A 20,251-nucleotide genomic window follows, 5' to 3' on the forward strand; every position below is an offset into this window, starting at 1 on the left:
GTGAGTTTCCTATGTATTCAGTTGCAGTGTTAGAAATAACTGTTACTAATTCTAACTTGGTGTATTCAGGAGGCATTATAATGTAGTTCATGTAAAAGACAAGGACATTAAGTGCATGTCAAGTTTTTAAGATGTTTCAAAATAACAGACTTCTCTCAGTAACTAAACATATATATGAAGGGCTAGTTCCGTTATGAATTAATTACTTATTGGGAGAAAGGAAGTACATTTATAACAGTAATTTTCCCATCTCGGTTGTGTAGTAACGTCCGCGTTTTGCCACTATTTCTGACGTTTAGTGATTTAACCTCTAGAGGGCAGCACACTACAACTACAGTATATAAATGTAATGTACCACCACTGAAGGTTATTTTCCCATTGACTTTTATTACAGGCTGGTTTCATAGACACTCACCGGCCACGACATTAGGTACAGCTGCATGAAAGCTACTAGGGGTGCACAAAAAAATTATTCATTCAAATTTTAAATCGATTTGTAATTTTTAAAGTATCGATTAAAAAAAAATATTTCATTTTTTTTTCAGTAAGAATCCATTTAAAAAAATAAGATTTAAGTCCATCTCCGCACAACCAGAAGGAGCTTTTCTAACCTGTAACCTGTTTTGAAAAGGTTTCATTATAATTCTAAATAATACAGAATAGTGTTCAATCGAGAAACGATCCTATATCGAATAGTCGATCCAGGATTTGGGATCGCATCCGATCGTTAGGTGCCCAAATATTGTATTATTTATGATAGTGCAATCATATGTGCAATATGTAATTTTATTTTTTTAGTATTTTTTATTTGCATTTTACTTTTGGTAAAAATGCCGCCACTGAAGTGGTGAGTCGCCAATGTATCGCCGCACAAAAATAAAGAGGCCTCCTTGCTGCACTTTGCCGGCCGTCTCTGCATTCTGGGGTCCAGAACAACACTGACAGACCACCCTATTGTGGTTGTAGTCGGCATTTGTGTACAATTGTTACACACAGCTGTGGCAAAATGTTCCATACAACCTTTTCAGTATCACCGCAGCCTACAGACACGCTTGGTTTCAGACAACCACAATGTATGCTAACAGGCATCTTATACGTTAAATGTGTAACTAATGACGTGGCCAGTCAGTGACTGTTTTGCCAGTTGCGACGAGCCCTGAATTCACCACAGGTTCTCCGAATTAAAGACAATTGATATTCAAAAATAAAACACCTCTTTATTTAAAAAAAAAAAAAAAAGTTTTTTAAAAATAGTGTTTCGCAGAATAGCTGTTGTTTCTATTTACACAGGCACTTGAGGAAAGTCAGCAGACAGCCGAGGACATTCCTGCGACTGCGGCCAACGCGACTATGAACAAAACAGGCTCACGAATGGTGGCGGACGCTCCCGGTGGAGGGCGAGCCGGGGGAGGGGTGGACCGTGTCCTCCTACTTGGTGCTCGTTGGGATGGCTGGAGCAGGCCTCCTGGGGGGAAATGATTGGAATCAGTGATTAAAAACCAACCACCATGTTGTGTTCCCAAAAGCACCTTGTGATTAACACACAGGGAAAGGAAAGGCTCGTGGAAAGATGCTCAAAATATAGATGCAACATTCGGCTAACTTGCATAACGACTAGCTGAATAATGCTTAGTTGTTTTTCTTCAGTGCTTAATATGTAAGCCTGAACTTATTTTGTCATGCCACGGTCATAATGTAAAGTCGTCCCTCGCCACATTGCGCTTCAAATTTTGCGGCTTCACTGCATTGTGGATTTTTTAATAAAACCATTTTTGGCCTAAATTACGCATTTTTAAACATACACATGGCCAAACGAAGTAAACATATCAATACCACTAGATGAGACCAAACCAATTAGAGCGCGCTGTTCAGTATCTTCTTATAATCAAAAGACCGCAGTAATTTCAATGAGATTATTATGTTACTTAGAATGAAAATAACAAAAAAAATATTGTTTCTCATGAGCTATGTACTAGTATTGTATGTCTGGGTGGGGTCCAGCTTTGGGAATAATTTGTACCCCTTTCAGAGATCATTTCCCCTTGAAACATTCGCATGTTGCACAATGAGATGTAAACAGGGGCTTAAGTGCACATTCCTGTAACTTTGTCTGTAAAATATATCTTTATTAGCACTTCTGTAATCTTTCAACAGTTTTCATGATTAATATCCATAAATTAACATTCTTAATAAATGACAGTATAATAAGCACATATTCACAGTGCAACAACCTGGCATTCATAGTTTATGTGTGGTTCTGGAGATGTCCCGACTTTTTGTGCGGCCATAAACGCATCAGTGGCTAAGTGCCATGAGTGCAGGTGAGAGAGCGCCAGCGGGTGCTGTTGATATGACAGATGACGAAAAGTTGGTTTTGGCCTATGCCCAATTTTGCTAGATAGAAAGTTTTCACTAATGTTTTTGATGTGGTTACGGACGAAAATAAACAATTTTGCTCGATGAAGTGATCGATGGAATTTCTTTCCTCCTTAAAGCGTTTCGACAGACGTTACAATAATTGAACAGTGTTGATTTTGTTTAGGGTTCAGATTGGATTTGACTGTGCGCAGCGGACGCAGTGTGCAATGAGGAAACGTTGGTGGCCAATCACCTTGTTTCCATGCACTAAGTTAGTCTGATTTCTCAAAAATATATTTTTTTAATTTTCCCACCTGTGTGTGAAGTCCAAGTGTCCATGCACACACTCTAATGCAAATATTGGTCATACGCCATATGCCTCCTGTAAACTGGGGGGGGCGCTTATTTCATTTTACCGCGGATAAATTAATTACTTTTCCGGTTGACCTATGACGTCACACTAGGCATAGCGGATCCTTACAACTTGTTTTAACTGATGTCCGCTGTAATATTGGCACAGATTACAAATATTACAGTACAGGCCAAAAGTTTGGACACACCTTCTCATTCAATGGGTTTTCTTTATTTTCATGACTATTTACATTGTAGATTGTCACTGAAGGCATCAAAACTATGAATGAACACATGTGGAGTTATGTACTTAACAAAAAAAGGTGAAATAACTGTGTGGAGGGGGGCGTGGCCTGCGGGCCTGTCGCGGAACGGGGTGTGCCAGGACCGGCCTCGAAGACAGCGACGGGTGAGTAGATGGCCCAGGTGGACCTTGTTATCTAATCACCTGTCGCCTTTATAAGCAGCAGCCGGATTGAGACACGCGGTTGGGGGGAGGGAGGGAGGGGGAGAGAGAGAGAGAGAGAGAGACACGAACTCAGAAAAATAAATTTTGCTGGAAAGCAAAAACCTGGCACTATAGATGAAAATAAAACTGTGTTATACCCTGAATTCCGGGCTCTCCTGGCAGTGTGTGGTGGTCCGAAGAACCCACTATAGGGCAACCCCTACAAACTGAAAACATGTTTATATTCTAGTTTCTTCAAACGAGCCACCTTTTGCTCTGATTATCGCTTTGCACACTCTTGGCATTCTCTCGATGGGCTTCATTTCAGATGACTACCTCTTGCTACTGACTACTGACATTGCTGCGTTGTTTCAGTAAAAGTTCTCTAACTTTTCGTTCTGTCGTTATCCAATATGTCGGCTGTTCTGGTTTGGATTTCCCAGCGGCGCTCTCATCAGCGTCACGGGTTGATTCTGATGTGAGTGGTTGAAGTAGCACGTCATTCAAGGTACAAGTAGTTTATCCAATCACATACAATGATTTTTTTACAAGGCCCCCGCCTTCTGAAATACATCTCCGATTGAGAAGTCCCAGATCCTCATCGAGAGAATGCCAAGAGTGTGCAAAGCATTAATCAGAGCAAAGGGTGGCTATTTTGAAGAAACTAGAATATAAATCATGTTTTCAGTTATTTCACCTTTTTTTGTTAAGTACATAACTCCACATGTGTTCATTCATAGTTTTGATGCCTTCAGTGACAATCTACAATGTAAATATTCATGAAAATAAAGAAAACACATTAAAATGAGAAGGTGTGTCCAAACTTTTGGCCTGTACTGTACGTCTCTGATGGCTATGCTGACGTTAATTAGCGGACAGAATCAAGAAATTATCTTGGACTGCGCTGCGAACATGAAGGTGCGACTAAGTACGTATCGGGGCGGATGCCGGTCCGATGCAAAGAAAGAAGGAACTTTCGGACGAAAATCATGGAAACAAAACTTCTGAATGTCTCGAAGTTTATTCACAAGGCTCTGTGGATTTATGGGAGGAGTTTTAAATCTGAAGGAAAAGGGCCGTAGGACCCCCGACTGATACTGTTCTAGTGCTTTTGTTCTGGACTATCTTGCGAGTTGTGCGAAAAGTTAATCAGTTGGTTATTTATTAGTATTATTTTACTCTATTTTTATTTTATTATTATTACATTTTTTGTTTATTTTATTATTATTATTATATATTTTTTTATATATATATTTTTTTTTTCCTCCCTCTCTCTCCTTTTCAGCCCGTCTGTCTGTCTCTGGCCTCGTATGTGTGTGTGTGTGTGTGTGTGTGTGTGTGTGTGTGTGTGTGTGTGTGTGTGTGTGTGTGAGAATGTGTCTGTCTTTGTCGTCTTACTTGTTATATAATTGTGCCATTTGTCCCTCGTTGGTAGGACCTGAGTGGGGTGGGAGGGTGGGTGGGTGGTTTGGATTTTAAGGGAAAGGGTGTGAATAATTTACTGACTTTAAAATTGTACTGTTTCGACTTGGACCTTTTTCTGTCTATTTGAAAATGCCAATAAAAAAAGTTGGGGAAAAAAAAAAAAGTTAATCAGTTGGGAGTGCACAAATACAGCGGGAAGAGGTTTGTGTGGGACTAATTTAGTGCATGGACACGTGCTGACTGATTGGCTCAGCCTCAGGCAGCATTGCTATATTGGATTAAAAGAGTGTAAAGGTGACTAAATGGTGTTATTTAATGTCTAGAGGGCTCTAGTAATATTAAAACATTTTATAGAAGGTTATGGACAGGTTTATAGTTTAATTATGAAAATATTCTATTCATAATTTTTAAGTCCAACTTTGTGAAAATCTGTTAACGGCCATGTCCGGAACCAATTAACAGCAATAAACGAGGGACGACTGTATTGACTTTTAAACATGTAGTCGTCATGTTCATCCTCAGTTTGTTGTCAATGTAAAAGGACATTCATCCATTTTCACCGCTTGTCCCTTTCGGGGTCGCAGGGGGTGCTGGAGCCTATCTCAGCTGCATTCGGGCGGAAGGCGGGGTACACCCTGGACAAGTCGCCACCTCATCACAGGGCCAACACAGATAGACAGACAACATTCACACTCACATTCACACACTAGGGACCATTTAGTGTTGCCAATCAACCTATCCCCAGGGGCATGTCTAAACTATGTCTAATTCCAATTGTCTTTGTTTCCTTTAATACATGCATTCTGAGATTTAAAAAAAAAAAAGATGGTTTCAATCACGTTGTGTTAATGTCTAACCATGCAAAAGTGAGAGGCCCACTCAGCTTGATTTCAAGTCGACCAGGGAGTAGCGAGAGAGGTCATTGATGACGAGTGCGAAGCAGACTTTTGGAGGAGGGATGTGGGGAAGTGAGTGATTATTAGTAGATAACTACAAAACCCAAAACAAGTTAAGTTGGCACGTTGTGTAAATGGTAAATTAAAAACAGAATACAATGATTTGCAAATCCTTTTCACCTTATATTCAACTGAACAGACTGCAAAGACAAGATATTTAATGTTGGAACTGAGAAACTTAATTATTTTTATTGCAAATAATCATAAACTTAGAATTTAATGGCAGCAACACTTAGCAAAAAAGTTGGCACAGGGGCATTTTTACCACTGTGTTACATGGCCTTTCCTTTTAACAACACTCAGTAAACGTTTGGGAATTGAGGAGACACATTTTTGAAGCTTTTCGGGTGGAATTCTTTCCCATTCTTGCTTGATGTACAGCTTAAGTTGTTTAACAGTCCGGGGGTCTCCGTTGTGGTATTTTAGGCTTCATAATGCGCCACACATTTTCAATGGGAGACAGGTCTGGACTACAGGCAGGCCAGTCTAGTACCCACACTCTTTTACAATGAAGCCACGCTGTTGTAACACGTGGCTTGGCATTGTCTTGCTGAAATAAGCAGGGGCGTCCATGATAACGTTGATGGCAACATATGTTGCTCCAAAACCTGTATGTACCTTTCAGCATTAATGGTGCCTTCACAGATGTGTAAGTTACCCATGCCTTGGGCACTAATACACCCCCATACCATCACAGATGCTGGCTTTTCAACTTTGCACCTATAACAGTCCGGATGGTTCTTTTCCCTTTTTGGTCCGAAGGACATAACGTCCACAATTTCCAAAAACAATTTGAAATGTGGACTTGTCAGACCACAGAACACTTTCCACTCCTGCATCAGTCCATCTTAGATGAACTCGGGCCCAGCGAAGCCGGCGGCGTTTCTGGGTGTTGTTGATAAATGGCTTTCGCTTTGCATAGTAGAGTTTTAACTTGCACTTACAGATGTAGCGACCAACTGTACTTACTGACAGTGGTTTTCTGAAGTGTTCCTGAGCCCATGTGGTGATATCCTTTAACAGCTGATGTCGATTTTTGATGCAGTACCGCCTGAGGGATCGAAGGATCCCTAATATCATTGCTTAAGTGTAGTGATTTCTCCAGATTCTCTGAACCTTTAGATGAAATTACAGACCGTAGATGGTGAAATCCCTAAATTCCTTGCAATAGCTCGTTGAGAAATGTTGTTCTTAAACTGATGGACAATTTGCTCACGCATTTGTTGACAAAGTGGTGACCCTCGCCGCATCCTTGTTTGTGAATGACTGAGCATTTCATTGAAACTGCTTTTATAGCCAATCATGGCCGCCGCCTGTTCCCAATTAGCTGTTCACCTGTGGGATGTTCCACATAAGTGTTTGATGAGCATTCTTCAACTTTTTCAGTCTTTTTTGCTACTTGTGCCAGCTTTTTTGAAACATGTGGCAGGCATCAAATTCCAAATGAGCTCATATTTGCAAAAAATAAAGTTTTGCCAGTTCGAACGTTAAATATCTTGTCTTTGCAGTCTATTTAATTGAATATAAGTTGAAAAGGATTTGCAAATCATTGTATTCTGTTTTTATTTACCATTTACACAACGTGACAACTTCACTGGTTTTGGGGTTTGTACAATTTCAGTTTGCTACAGTGTGATAAGTACAACATATGTGTGCATCTATAGGGGGAAGAGACGGATAAGGTAGGGGGGAAAGGAAAAGAGGTGGACCGTGAGCGGGAAAGAACCTAAAAAGCATTGGAGAGCACAGAGGAAATGAGGCAGGGCGAAAAGGGAGAGACGGGCCAAAAAGCAGGGGAGGAACCAGTGAAGAAATGTACAAGACATAGGAGGGAGGGAGGGAGGGAAGAAAAATAACGGCCATTGCATGAGGGAAATCGGGGACGGCAATAAAACAAACGAGCAGAGACAGGAAGGAGGAGGGGTGCAGGAGAGAAAGAGGACAGCTTGACGGGCCTGTTGTCTCTGGCTGCAGTAGAAAGCATGCAGGTCCAGTCTGCTCCAACAGCCAATATGAGAAACACATTTTGCAGCACACCCCCGCCCAGCTCAGATTACAGCACCGTGCACCCGTGAGCCCACGCGGCTTCTACCTGGGCACGCAAGCCGGGCCGGCGTGTGCTGGAACAGGTGGGGCGTGGCCACGGGCTCGGGACTTGTCGCCGGTCGCCTTTTTAGGGAGCGTGGCGCTGCGTGGTGGAGAGGGGGTGATGCTGCGGTCTGGTCTCGGGCATTAGTGCGGGACGGCGCGTACCTGCAGGGCTGCGTCAAAGGCCGAGAGGTGTGCGAGGGGGCGGAGTGGTGCGAGGCGCTGATCTCCCCGATGACGGCGAGCGCGGCCTGCAGGGCGCCGTGTTTACCCAGCACTTTTTCCCGCCGCTGCCGCTGCTCGGGTGACTCATCCATCAGCGCAGAGGAGTCTCCCACAGCGTAGAGCTGGGCCAGGAGCTCCGAGCTAATGAACTCCTTCACCTAGCCAGGGGGATTACAAACAGATGCGACAAGTCAAACACGTTATACTCTTATATATTTAGATTTCGCCGTAGTTTACGGCTCTTCTGATGAAAATGATATTTCACCGTGGTTCAACAGCCCTTTTGATGAACGGCGGTTGAAAAAAAAGAAATGTGGCTTTGTACTACTTTTCTCTGTGGAGCCACTGGAAAAAAATAATCACATGCTGCAGAACCTCTAAAGCAAACACGGATGCCTCCGATTTGCAAACTTTTAACAATAATGGCATTAGAATTGATCTGTTCCGGGGTCAAACTGTCGCCATCGTAAAAAACGATATTGACATTCCAGGCAATGTTTTAAATCAGGGGTTTTCAAAGTAAGAGTATGTACCAGCTTGGGGGAAATAAAGAAAATCACATTTTTTTCCAAACCTGCTAAGCTAACTAACTTGTGTAACGGATTTTTGGTAAGCCATGCTGAGAGAAAACTCCAATAAAACACTGCATAACTGACCTATGCTCTGATGTTGTAAACACGACTCTCAATTCAGAATCAATTAGATGCAAAAAACAAACAATTTAGAAATATATTTAAAACATATGTTTGATAGAAAAAATATTTAATTTAATTTAAAAGAGGGTCATGTATTTCCAATTAACAAAATGAGGATGTAATTTGTGTTGTGATGTATCCTATAACTATTTATTGAATGAAGTGAGTATGCATTGTTTTTTGCAATAAATTAAGAATCAGTTAATTGTGTATAAAGAATAAAGTAAAGATGTAAAAAGGCAATATAAGTGATGAGGCAAGACATAAGCTTTTGCTTCTTCCTGTTCCTTTTTGTACACATCACGTGTTTTCCTTTCCCCGAATAACACCTTTTGTTTTTAGTAGTGCCCTTTTGCTTGAAATGATATTGATGGAGGTGATTTTTGATATTATTGTTGTGTTTGAAATGAAATAAATTAACTGAAAAACTTACAAGAAATATTACAAAAGTGTAAAAATACACTTTGGATTTTATTTAACTGTGTTATTTTAGTACATTGATTAATTGTATGATGTGTTAGAGTATGTATGTTATTTACTTGAAAGCCCAGACAAGAGTGGGAAATTAGCAATAACTATAAATTCTCTGAACGGCCCATTAGTTGCATTAATTGTTTTAGAACTATGTTGAACTGTATCATCCCTATTCAAATAAAATAAAATCATATTCCTTAAGCTAAGCAGTGGTCATTACTAAAACACTCAATGTTAACATAAGCTTTGAAGTGACAGCGTAATGCAGGGGTTCTTAACCTTTTTGACCTCGGGGCCCAACTTTTCCACTACAGAGGGGCCCGGGACCCACTCAGATATTGAGACTGAATTAGTAATCTGACTCTTGATTTTTATCGTAATCAATAATCATATATAACCTACTTGCAGCTCGCAATATTTATTAACCTTGTCGAATGATATTAAACCAAAATTATTATTTATCTAACACATAAACCTTAGGTCAGGCTGATTAGAAAAATTAGTACTTACCAAATATACTGCATAAAAAAGGGACTCATAAATAACTGACAAAAAAAACATTTACATGCAAATATGTTGTGCTAAAATAAACCAAATTAATAATGAATGTTTCTTAACTAAACTGTCAATAAATTTAAGTGCAAATGAAAAGAAAGCTCCACCACTTTAGTCATAATTTTTTGCGCTTAAAAAAAACTTCCCTATGAATTTAGTTTCAGACTTCTTCTGTTTGTTTGATGTTGTCATTACTGCCACAAGTGGTGGACATGTGTATTACAACTGGAGTACCAATGCGGACCACACAGACCACAGCTGAGGAACAGATATCTTTTGCCGGCCCTCTAGGTGGCGCTTGTGGCCCAACAATGGACAATATTAAGAAACATTGGCATAAATAGCTCATTTTCACGCAAGTGTAAAAATTAAGTTAAAGACTAGAACAGGGGTGCCCATTACGTCGATTGCGAGCTACCTGTCGACCGTGAAGGGTGTGTTGGTCGATCGCCAGCCAGGCATTAAAAAAATAGACCTAAAAATTAGCAATCATCAATCTTCACCAAGACGTCACTTTCGCCATTTGATTGACATTCACGGCACCCGAGGGTCTTGTGAGATGACGCTAGCTGCTGCGAGATCATTATTAAGAAAAAATGACCGACAGGAAGGCGAGAATCACTTTTTATTTCTCGCGTGCCGTACCTACCGTCAAAACTCTAAAGACCGACTGCACAGAAGAGAAATATAATCTTGCAGAAAAATTTAATTTAAAACATCTGTACGCACGTACAACACTTAAGTCCTTCAGTATATCAGTATGTGGAATTAAATTATGGAATGGATTAAGCAAAGGAATCAAACAATGTACTAATATGATCCACTTCAAGAAACTCTTCAAACTTAAAGTGTTTACAAAGTACAAAGAAGAACCATGATAAACATTCTGAATTTATCTTATCCATCCTTTCATTTTCAAGATAATCTTACACATCTCACCATATGAAATGTAACTTACTTCACCGAGTAGTATTTATTTATTTTTTTATTGTGATTACTTATGGAGTTTATTGTGAATAAATTGAGAACAGGAAGTGAACAAACGTTTTAGCAACTGTTATGTGAAAGAAAAGGGGTAGGATTAAATAAGCTCTGCTTCTTCCTACTCCTTTTCGAACATGTTGAGTAGAGAAACTGGAAATTGTGATGTATCATGTTGTATGCATGCATGTTTCAAATAAACTCAAACTCAACTCAACTGAACAGTTCCGGTCTTCACAATAAAAGCCCTGCTTCATCCTGCCTGCGCTAACAAAATAAGAGTCTCAGAAAGCTAGTGTGCACAAGCTAGCACGCTACGGAGTTTGCTGCAAATGTATTTCTTGTAAAGTGTTTAAAAAGGAATATGGAAGCTGGACAAATAAGATGCCAAAAACCAACCACTTTCATGTGAGTATTGGACAGAAAGGAGGACTTTTTTTCTCCTCCATTTGAAAATGTGGATGTTATCATCACTACTGTCTGATTCCTATCAATGCAAGTCATCAGAATCAGGTAATACACCAACTTATACTCTTGTTTTCATGAAAGAAAGGAATCTATATGTGTTAAACATGCTTGTATTATCATTAAACACCTTTAACTTGTTAACAAAAACATCTCTTTTATAAATAAATAAATACAAATGATATATGTGAATGAGGTAGAGCCCCTCGACTTGGTCAATTGAAAAGTAGCTCGCCTGCAGAAAAAGTGTGGGCACCCCTGGACTAGAGTATGATTTTGTTGGAAAACTTTTGCTGTGTTTTGCTTTAAATCACTTTGTTGGGGCTGGCCCTCTTTTTGAACTGGTGTCACTCCCAAAAAAAGAGAGAAGAAAAGTGAACTATCTGTTGATGACGTGAGGTCTTGGGAGGTACTTTAAAATCTCTTGTGACATCTACACGTCGTTGTGGTTCTGACTATGACGTTTTGTGCGACTTTTATAGGTGTGTTTTTTCCAACCATCAAAGGTGTTTGACTTTAGGAGTTCTTCTGTGGTTTCTAATGGCGACTGACAAGACAAGTGTTGAAGATGGATGTTTGGGTCCATATAGGTGTGTGTGTGTGTGTGTGATGTTGGCATACACTGTTGATCATCAAGTGCATGATGGCCTTGGGCATCAAGTCCTTGACGGTCTTGTGGATAATGCCCATGTAGGAGTCCACCAGGTTGCGAATGGTTTCCACCTGGCGCTCCAGTTGGGGGTCGGTGAAGTTCTCGGGTGCCCCGTTATTCAGCTTTTGGACCTGGAAGGGAAACACACACAGAAGCATGTACAATCTCAGGCACTGATGATGCGTAGTGGAGAGTGCAAAATGGAGGGGATGCATACGGGGGAGTGGGCAGGAGAAATAATAAGAAAAAAGGGGGTGAAAAGACGGGGAACTGCTGATTAGAACCAGACTGGAACACACACACATTGCAGTGACATCACGGGCCAAGAATGTTGAGCCGAGGAGCCAACGACAGAGCGAGATGGAAGGGGTGGGGGTCCTTGCAGAGGAAAATGGTGTAGGGTTCAACAAAAAGGGGGGCGATGGGGTGCAAAGGCAATATGTGCATGGAGCTCAAGGGCATAAGGGTGCAGGTACGGGGTCACGACAAGGCTTTGACAACAGGGGGTCACGGTACTCACTTTGACATCTTCAGGGAAGACGCCGGCCCGGAGCATTGAGGACTTCCAGCTGTCCAGCTCCTCCCGAGAGTTACAGGACAGCTCCAAGAATTTGTGGTCCTTGTAGACATTCCTGCGAGTTCATACAATAATAATATGGTTATGTGTCACATACTGCATATGACAATGTGGCCAGAAGTATTGGGACAAATGTCTCAGTCTTATTTCTTCATTTTCATCTAGAGGTTGTGGACAATTCTAACTAGAACATAGTGAGAGAAATTATTGGCCAAGAGACAATACGATGGACACTACTTTAGAGGAGTCCGTGTACATCTTAAATAGCAAAACAGATTTAAAAACTGGAAAAAAAACCCATCTTTAAGCCGCTTCATAAATGTCACTTCAGAATGAGCTGTTTTGAGGGCGGTCTTATTTACATATCTAAGTCCTCCTCTTGGACTTTATCTTCTTCCCGTCAGCCATGTTGTAGTTTTGGCGCTTCCATATCAATACATGTTCAAACTATATGCTAGTTTTTATTACAAATGGCAACAGCTGAGGATTTTAGCAAGTATGTGCATGTACGAGCCAGTCTGCCCCACAACAAAAGGATGTCGAAAACCAAGGAACTTTGTGACTACAACTTAAAAATACATAATTTCGCAGAAACATTTTCAAAAAGTTGCGTAAAAGTTGAGCTTAATCTTTTCAATAACCCGTGGTTATGTAATTAATGTGTTAGTAATGCAGAACCTTTATGTCTTATTTAAGTTTTGTCTCCATTTTACCACCAGGGGGCATTACCATCTCAGTGAATCAGTTGGCAAAGCATGGATTTTGTTCTCGGCTTCCATAGGACTAGTTCTTCTCAAATAATGGGGCGAGCCACCCTCGGGGTGGGGCGGTGGAACGCCAAGGGGGACTTTGGGGGAGCATGTTTTATCAGTAGGGGCATCAAAAAAAAAAAGTAGATTTTTTTAAATTAATCGATTAAAGAAAAAAATCAAAAATCGATTTAAAAAAATGTACATTATTATTTATTTTTTTTTTTTATTTTTTTTTTACAAATCTGTCCTGTCCAGCCACTCAGACAAACCATATTGTTGATGTAGATCAGGGGTGTCAAACTCATTTTAGCTCATAGGCCGCATGGAGGAAAATCTGTGCACACACTATTAAAACCACGACATTAAAACTAAACAATAAAGACAACTTCAGATTGTTTTCTTTGTCTTACTTTGGCCAAAAATAGAACAAACACATTCTGAAAATATTACAATAAGAAATATATATATATATATATATATATATATATATATATATATATATATATATATATTTAAAAAAATACCGGAAGCGGTAAAGTTTAGATCCATGAAGGAAAGAAGAAAGTGAATGCATGTTTATAACTGAATACATTTACATATGCATAAACATGTGTTATTTTTTTGTATTATTTTTTTTAATGCATTAATAAGTAAGTAACATTTATGACAACCTTTTTCCTAAACACAATATAGAATGTGAGATATAACAGTATAATGCATACATTTTGTCATTTGTTTTCAATAAGCTTACAAAAAAGTGGGACACCCAAAATTTACTGTGGGACCCCATTTTTATGACTTGATGGGGTCCCTGGGACCTCATTTTGAAAATTCCTAGCGCCAACACTGATGGAGTATTGGTGCGTGCAAAACAGCAGCAGGCGGGGGCCATAGATATCCCGGGGGCCATAGATAATTAATCCGTGGGCCAGATCTGGCCCGCGGGCCTTGACTTTGACACATAGGATGTAGATGATCCTATCTGCTGTACAGATTTACTTTAGAAAAGAGAAGTGTTGGATACTTCCCTTGTTGCCTTGTTTGTATTCGACTTCATTAAATGTTTGGGTAGCATTTTGTTAAACAAAACCAGTTTTATTTTTGGTAATATGGACAATTATCCGAGCGGTTTGTCTATTTAATGAAAGAATGTAGTTAATTAAAGAACTGGCACCCAATGTTATTGAAAAAGTATTGATTTTGAATGGAATGGTGTGGTGCCCAAAGATTCACCGCCTTATTTATCCGTATCATGCAGTATCGCGCTTCAAAAAGCTGAGCACTACAAAACGTGCTCATTGTAGCCATTAATCTTGACTTCCTCAATTGATGAAGAAAAAAATCCGCACAAATTGTTTTATTAATTTTTGTCTTGTCGGTTCATATGTTTAATACGTATGTTGTGCTCCTGAGTTAATGCTAATTGACGATCAATTTGAATTTATTATTATTTATTGAGTTGATATAATTGTATTTTTCAGTATGAAATAGTCCAAGTCAGTAAAAAAATGTTTAGGACACAGGTGTCAAACAAGGCCCAGATCTGGCCCGCGACATCAATTTATCTGGCCGGCAAACACCTAGAAATGATATGTCTCAATAAAGTACTTAATATCCATCCATCCATCCATTTTCTACCGCTTATTCCCTTTGGGGTCGCTGGAGCCTATCTCAGCTACAATCGGGCGGAAGGCGGGGTACACCCTAGACAAGTCGCCACCTCATCGCAGGGCCAACACAGATAGACAGACAACATTCACACTCACATCCACACACTAGGGCCAATTTAGTGTTGCCAATCAACTTATCCCCAGGTGCATGTCTTTGGAGGTGGGAGGAAGCCGGAGTACCCGGAGGGAACCCACGCAGTCACGGGGAGGACATGCAAACTCCACACAGAAAGATCCCGAGCCCGGGATTGAACCCAAGACTACTAGGGACCTTCGTTTTGTGAGGCAGATGCACTAACCCCTCTGCCACCGTGAAGCCCAAGTACTTAATATTTCCTCACTAAATGTAATGGATTTTTTTTCCTTTTGACAGAAAAAAATTTGTAGTGCTGCAAATTGCATGCCTTTTAAACTTTAATAGTATCCAATATTGCAACAAATATTACAGTATATTATCATACTTTCCAAACATTCTTTGTCTAAATAAAAATACTTAACTTTACAGCAAAGTACCCATCAAATGAATAAAAATTACAATAAATTTTACGTTGTTCTTTAAAGCATATTACTGTAAATTGAAAAAAACAACTACAGTTTTTTGTGTTAAAATTTTTGTTGACTGAGCTGCCAGTTTTTGACTGTAAAATCCACAGTGGTTTTTAACGGTGTATTATTGTAAATGGAAAGACGGTACATTTGTTTTTACGGTAGAAAAACTGGCAGCTAAGTTGCCAGAATAAAAAAAGAACTTGTACTGTTTTTACATTATAATGTAAAAAACAATGTAAATTTAACACAAAAATGTAAATTTAACACAAAAATTCTGGCAACTAAGCTGCCAGCTTTTTCTGTAAACCCCCCCAAAAAAACAGCGGTACTGTTTTTCCATTTACCGTAAAATGTTGTAAAAAATTGTTTTACATTTTGTAAATGTAAAGTTTTTACTGTAAAATCCACCGTCTACTTAAAACAATTTATATAAGTAATAATGAAACCCAGAGGCAAATTCATACATTATTCGCTGTTACAAGCTGCCCTCTGATGGCAGCCATAACTGCAATGTGGCCCTCAATGAAAACCAGTTTGGCATCCCTGGTTTAGGATTTTAAAAATGTTTTCAAACACATTGATGCACTTTAAATATTTTCTGTTACAGACTAAAAAAAACTGTTAATAAAGTTATTTTTTTGTTTCAAGTTGATCTAAATTTCTTTCTTTCTTCTTTTCCTTAAATGTAAATAAAGATACAATGTTATGCAGAGGTGTACTTTTTACAATATTATAGACAAATGATACTATCGGTATTTATGGTTGCGGTAAAGAGTTGGGGAGAGGGGCGCGGGTTTTTGGTTGGGTGCAAAAATAATTGAGAGGCACAGAGTTAGACAGACGCAAGAGAGGAACATAATTTCTGTGTCCTTTACATGACCACATAATCTGTCTATGGGCCTCACCTCGGAGCGCGCAATTTCCATCTGCTGGCATTTCTACACATGTGACAGATGTGGTACGTAGGACTGGGGATTAGCAAGGACTTCACTATACGATACCTATCATAATACATGAGTCACGATACAGTATTGTGACATTGTAATATGATGATATATTGTGGTCTTCAACATAATTGACTGATTAATGTCAAATGTGGTTTAAAATACATGTGTACATGTACACAAGATGACAGTAATCGTTCAATAAATAAGTCAATAAATACATTTAAAAAAAGGATTATTTAGATTGTAAAGTTAGAAAAGTATTGCGATATATTGCAATTGGGATATTTTTACCCATCCCTAGTGGTGCAGCCATGTTATTTTATTGCCGTGCTTTTATTTTGAAGGCCTAATGAACCTGGGCTACAGGACTTGTTACCAGTGGTGTGCGGTCAGGGCCAGCAAGGCCTTCTCTGTTGGCCTAACATAACCAGAAATCATGATCATAATTCAAGATAAAAGTAATTTTTAATTTACTTTCCCTAAATATTTAAAAGTATTCATATTCTCTTCATGTCATATTATGCTCCTTCCAGCGCTGTTGTTTTTAGGTTATAGAGTTTTTATCCAATCAGAATTCAGCTAGCTTATGTTGCCATGCTGTACGAAATCTGCCCGAGGTCTTCAGAATCAACAATTCACTTACAGTGCACGGACACAAACATTTGACAGACAGTTGAGATAGCCAATCAGATCACGAGTTGTTGTCAGTAAGGCCTTCTAGCTGGCCTAAGGCAGATATATATTGTGATGTTATGAGCTAGGTAACATAAGAACTCCATTACCCAGCATGCGCAGTAGCCCCGTTTAGGTTGAATGTACACATGCCGGCAGCTGGATGTTTTTGATGAGCACGCTGTGGAGTAAACTTTAAGAACTCAGTCAACACGCCTCGTCTGCATCTTTTATGAGGAGACACGACAACACATATACTTGCAAGGCCATTTTCAAGAAGAATATTTAAAGAGAAAAACTACATCTTGTGAGACGATGTCGGCCAACCCCGGAAGCTCGAATGGGTGCTACAGATTGTGAGTTCAGATATTTTATTTCTCTATTTTTTCACGTTTAATATGTGTTTTGCAATTTTAAATTTGACAGTACCACATAAGATGTACTTATGTGGTACTTATACTTTACTTCCATAACGTAAATGACCGCCATAACCACAACACCAAGGGGAGCTCCACAAACCACGTCAAACCCAGATTCCGATCTAACAAAAGTCTTAACTCATTCTCCTTCTATGCCACATCAATATGGAATGCACTTGTAACACACTGTAAACAATCAAATGTAAATAATCCAATGTATATACTTGTTCTTATGCTTTCTGAACTCACTATGTTCACCGCTCGCTGTACATGTCATACGAAGTGAGACCTACACTGTTACAATGTCCATTTCTCAGATGATATAATTGTTGATGACTGAGGTATGCTGATAGCAACCCAACCTAACCCCCCGCCCCAACCCCTCCACATCCCACCCCCCGGATTGTAAATAATGTAAATAATTCAATGTATATACTCTGATGATTAACTTGTGTGATGACTGTATTATGCTGATAGTATATATTTGACTGTATTATGCTCATAGTATATATCTGTATCATGAATTGATTCACGTGGACCCCGACTTAAACAAGTTGAAAAACGTATTCGGGTGTTACCATTTAGTGGTCAATTGTACGGAATATGTACTGTACTGTACAATCTATTAATAAAAGTTTCAATTCAATATGTTTTAATTGCTGATGCGGGTTTATTTGATTTTTAAATGCGCCAGAAAATAACCTGTTTTGTACACTGTTGATGTGATTTCAAATCCCAGTAGTGCGTGAATGTGTTTCTGTATAGTATTTCTCCAGCAATGGTTATGTGGTGACATAAATGATGGGATTTTGAGAGGTAATCATTGGACAAAGGACATCACTGAAGGCCTAGGTGGGAAACGCACGGCCCGCCACTGCTTGTTACTTAGCCCTATATTTGCTTGTCAATTATAACCTTTCAATTATATTCCAACACATTGCATAATTTTCTCCCGCTTTTGTTGAGAACACGCTATAGCGGTTATTTTTGTTGGTAAACAACACAAAGTCCATCGACATCAACGGGGGGAAGTGAGGATATGGTTTGTGCGATGCAGGGACACGTTTGATCGGGGAGACAGGTGATGTGCGCCACGGGACAAAGTCGATTGAAGAAATAAAGATAAAATTTGCAAGAAAATTGCGGGTATTGGGCAAAGTTACAAGGCAGCGCATTATTGAGGGGATTGGTTGAATTTGTGTGAATTGAGGGTCTGACTCACCATCCTACTCATTTGTGTTGCAAGCTGTCAACTCATCTTCAGTGGATAGTAAATGTATACTGCTATACAAGCAGTGCACTGACTACTCTAAAGCATGTCCACGCTTAATTTTTTTGGTATTGGCTATTGAAAATCTATACACGTTGCTGAAATGTGAGGTATTGTAAACAATTAAACAGCAGAAAGTAACATATCATCTCAGTCACTGGCTGCTATTTACAAACCAGTGCAAAAGATGCAGACAGCACTTTTCCCCCTCAACTCGTCCTCAGTCCCACAGATATCTATGTAATTAAAATATAATTTGCTTATAATTTATAGTCCATGCAAAGCTCCAGGACTCCATGAAGCTTGGCCTGGGTCCACTTTGAGCGCGCAGCTTTCTTATGAGCTCTCTGGCAGCTTCTATTCTCAACTAATTGTACGGCTGTAACTGCAGGATAATTACCATGTAGCAATAACACTCAAGTCAACGTACATGAGGGAGCTGGGGTCAAAATTCGTACCGATCGGCATTTACTTTCCTATTTTCCTCCTTTGTTTGCATTTAGTGTCTGTGCGTCCACATCATCATCATGGAAGTGCTATGGCTGCGCAATCGACTCAACCAGAAAAAAAACCCCAAGCAATCTGTGTCCCATCTGTAAGACATTTTTGTTTAATCGCTTGGTTGTTTCTTCCCTCCTCTCGTTGTTCCCGTCTCAACATCACAACCTCAAATATGTGAGATCGTTGAGCGTGTATGAGACAACTGCAACGCAGAACACACCAGAGAGAGGGATCAACAAACAGGCCGGAGCTAACGCTGGGTGAGGCTAATAAGTCAGGGTGTGGTGGCTAGCAGTCAGGGCAGCGGGCCAACAATGACAATACTAGAATGCTATTACTCTACAATCAGGACACATGTGTGCACCGAGATTGCTGCGCACGGTAAAAAGTGTTCTCCGTGCGCATTTATCACACGGTCTAACTTTTTTTTTTTTACACATCTGGAAGTAACCCTGCTGCTTGAGAGCGTTTTTCTGATTAGTGAAAATAGAAGAAGAAGAAGAAAAAGAAAAGGCGGGGTGGTGCTAGTGGTCGGGGTTCAGAGTCAGAGGACAGATTTTGACACATTCCTGGCTGATGCCGCTGATACGATTCGGTCCTCCCCTCTACCCTTTTTCGCGTTCGCCTTTTTTTTTTTTTTTCTGCGGCGAGTCGAGCAATTCTTTCCAAACGAGAGCCGCATCGTCTCTGATCCAAGCACTCTGGCTTTGATTAGCTGCTTAATGAGCCTGCCGTCGGTATGCTGTGGTCCACACACACTCGCATTCTAATTCAGGTTGTGTGTGTGTGTGTGTGTGTGTGTGTGTGTGTGTGTGATAAACACAGCACATATGCGCTGGGTCCAATCAGCTCTGATTACACTCTTTCTTTCCCCCTCTCTTATGTTTAAGGCAACAAATCCATGTGGCGTAACCACACCCGCTGCCACCGGCACCACCGGTATCAAGAGGATATCTCAGCAGAGCGGGCCAGGTCACAGGAAGGGCATTAAAAGCATCTTCCCTCGTTTTTCCTAGCAGGTGACAGGAACACAACCCCCCTCCCGTCTTGCTGACTCACAAGCCTTTATGCACGCACCTTGACTCTGTATTGAAGACAGCGAAGGCGAATTTGCTGGACATGAAGCCCTTGTCCACGTCACGGAGCTTCAGGTTGTCCAACGGAAGCATGTACCTTTTCTCAGTCTCCTGCAGAGGGAGGGGGGGAATGTTTCAAAAAGGG

The 20,251-nt window shown here is 40.1% G+C and overlaps 1 protein-coding gene across 6 annotated transcripts in view; it reads right to left on the reverse strand.

Annotated features, from left to right (window-relative positions):
- Window positions 1–1,228: 1,228 nt before the first annotated feature.
- Window positions 1,229–20,251, reverse strand: part of dnm3a (dynamin 3a) — a 47,453-nt gene continuing 28,430 nt past the window's right edge. For 4 of the 6 annotated variants that reach the window (XM_061978221.2, XM_061978224.2, XM_061978222.2 and 1 more), the window contains 6 exons: window positions 20,108–20,217; window positions 12,194–12,305; window positions 11,643–11,804; window positions 7,792–8,009; window positions 7,631–7,726; window positions 1,229–1,465 (listed from right to left, as the gene is read on the reverse strand). In XM_061978221.2, coding sequence (XP_061834205.2) covers window positions 1,429–1,465; window positions 7,631–7,726; window positions 7,792–8,009; window positions 11,643–11,804; window positions 12,194–12,305; window positions 20,108–20,217 — 735 coding nt within the window. In that variant the 3' untranslated portion in view covers window positions 1,229–1,428. The remainder of the gene's footprint in view (window positions 1,466–7,630; window positions 7,727–7,791; window positions 8,010–11,642; window positions 11,805–12,193; window positions 12,306–20,107; window positions 20,218–20,251) is intronic. The other 2 variants (XM_061978223.2, XM_061978225.2) reach the window with 2 other exon arrangements.

Source organism: Nerophis lumbriciformis, linkage group LG18 (genome assembly GCF_033978685.3).
Source record: "Nerophis lumbriciformis linkage group LG18, RoL_Nlum_v2.1, whole genome shotgun sequence".
Lineage (NCBI taxonomy): Eukaryota > Metazoa > Chordata > Actinopteri > Syngnathiformes > Syngnathidae > Nerophis > Nerophis lumbriciformis.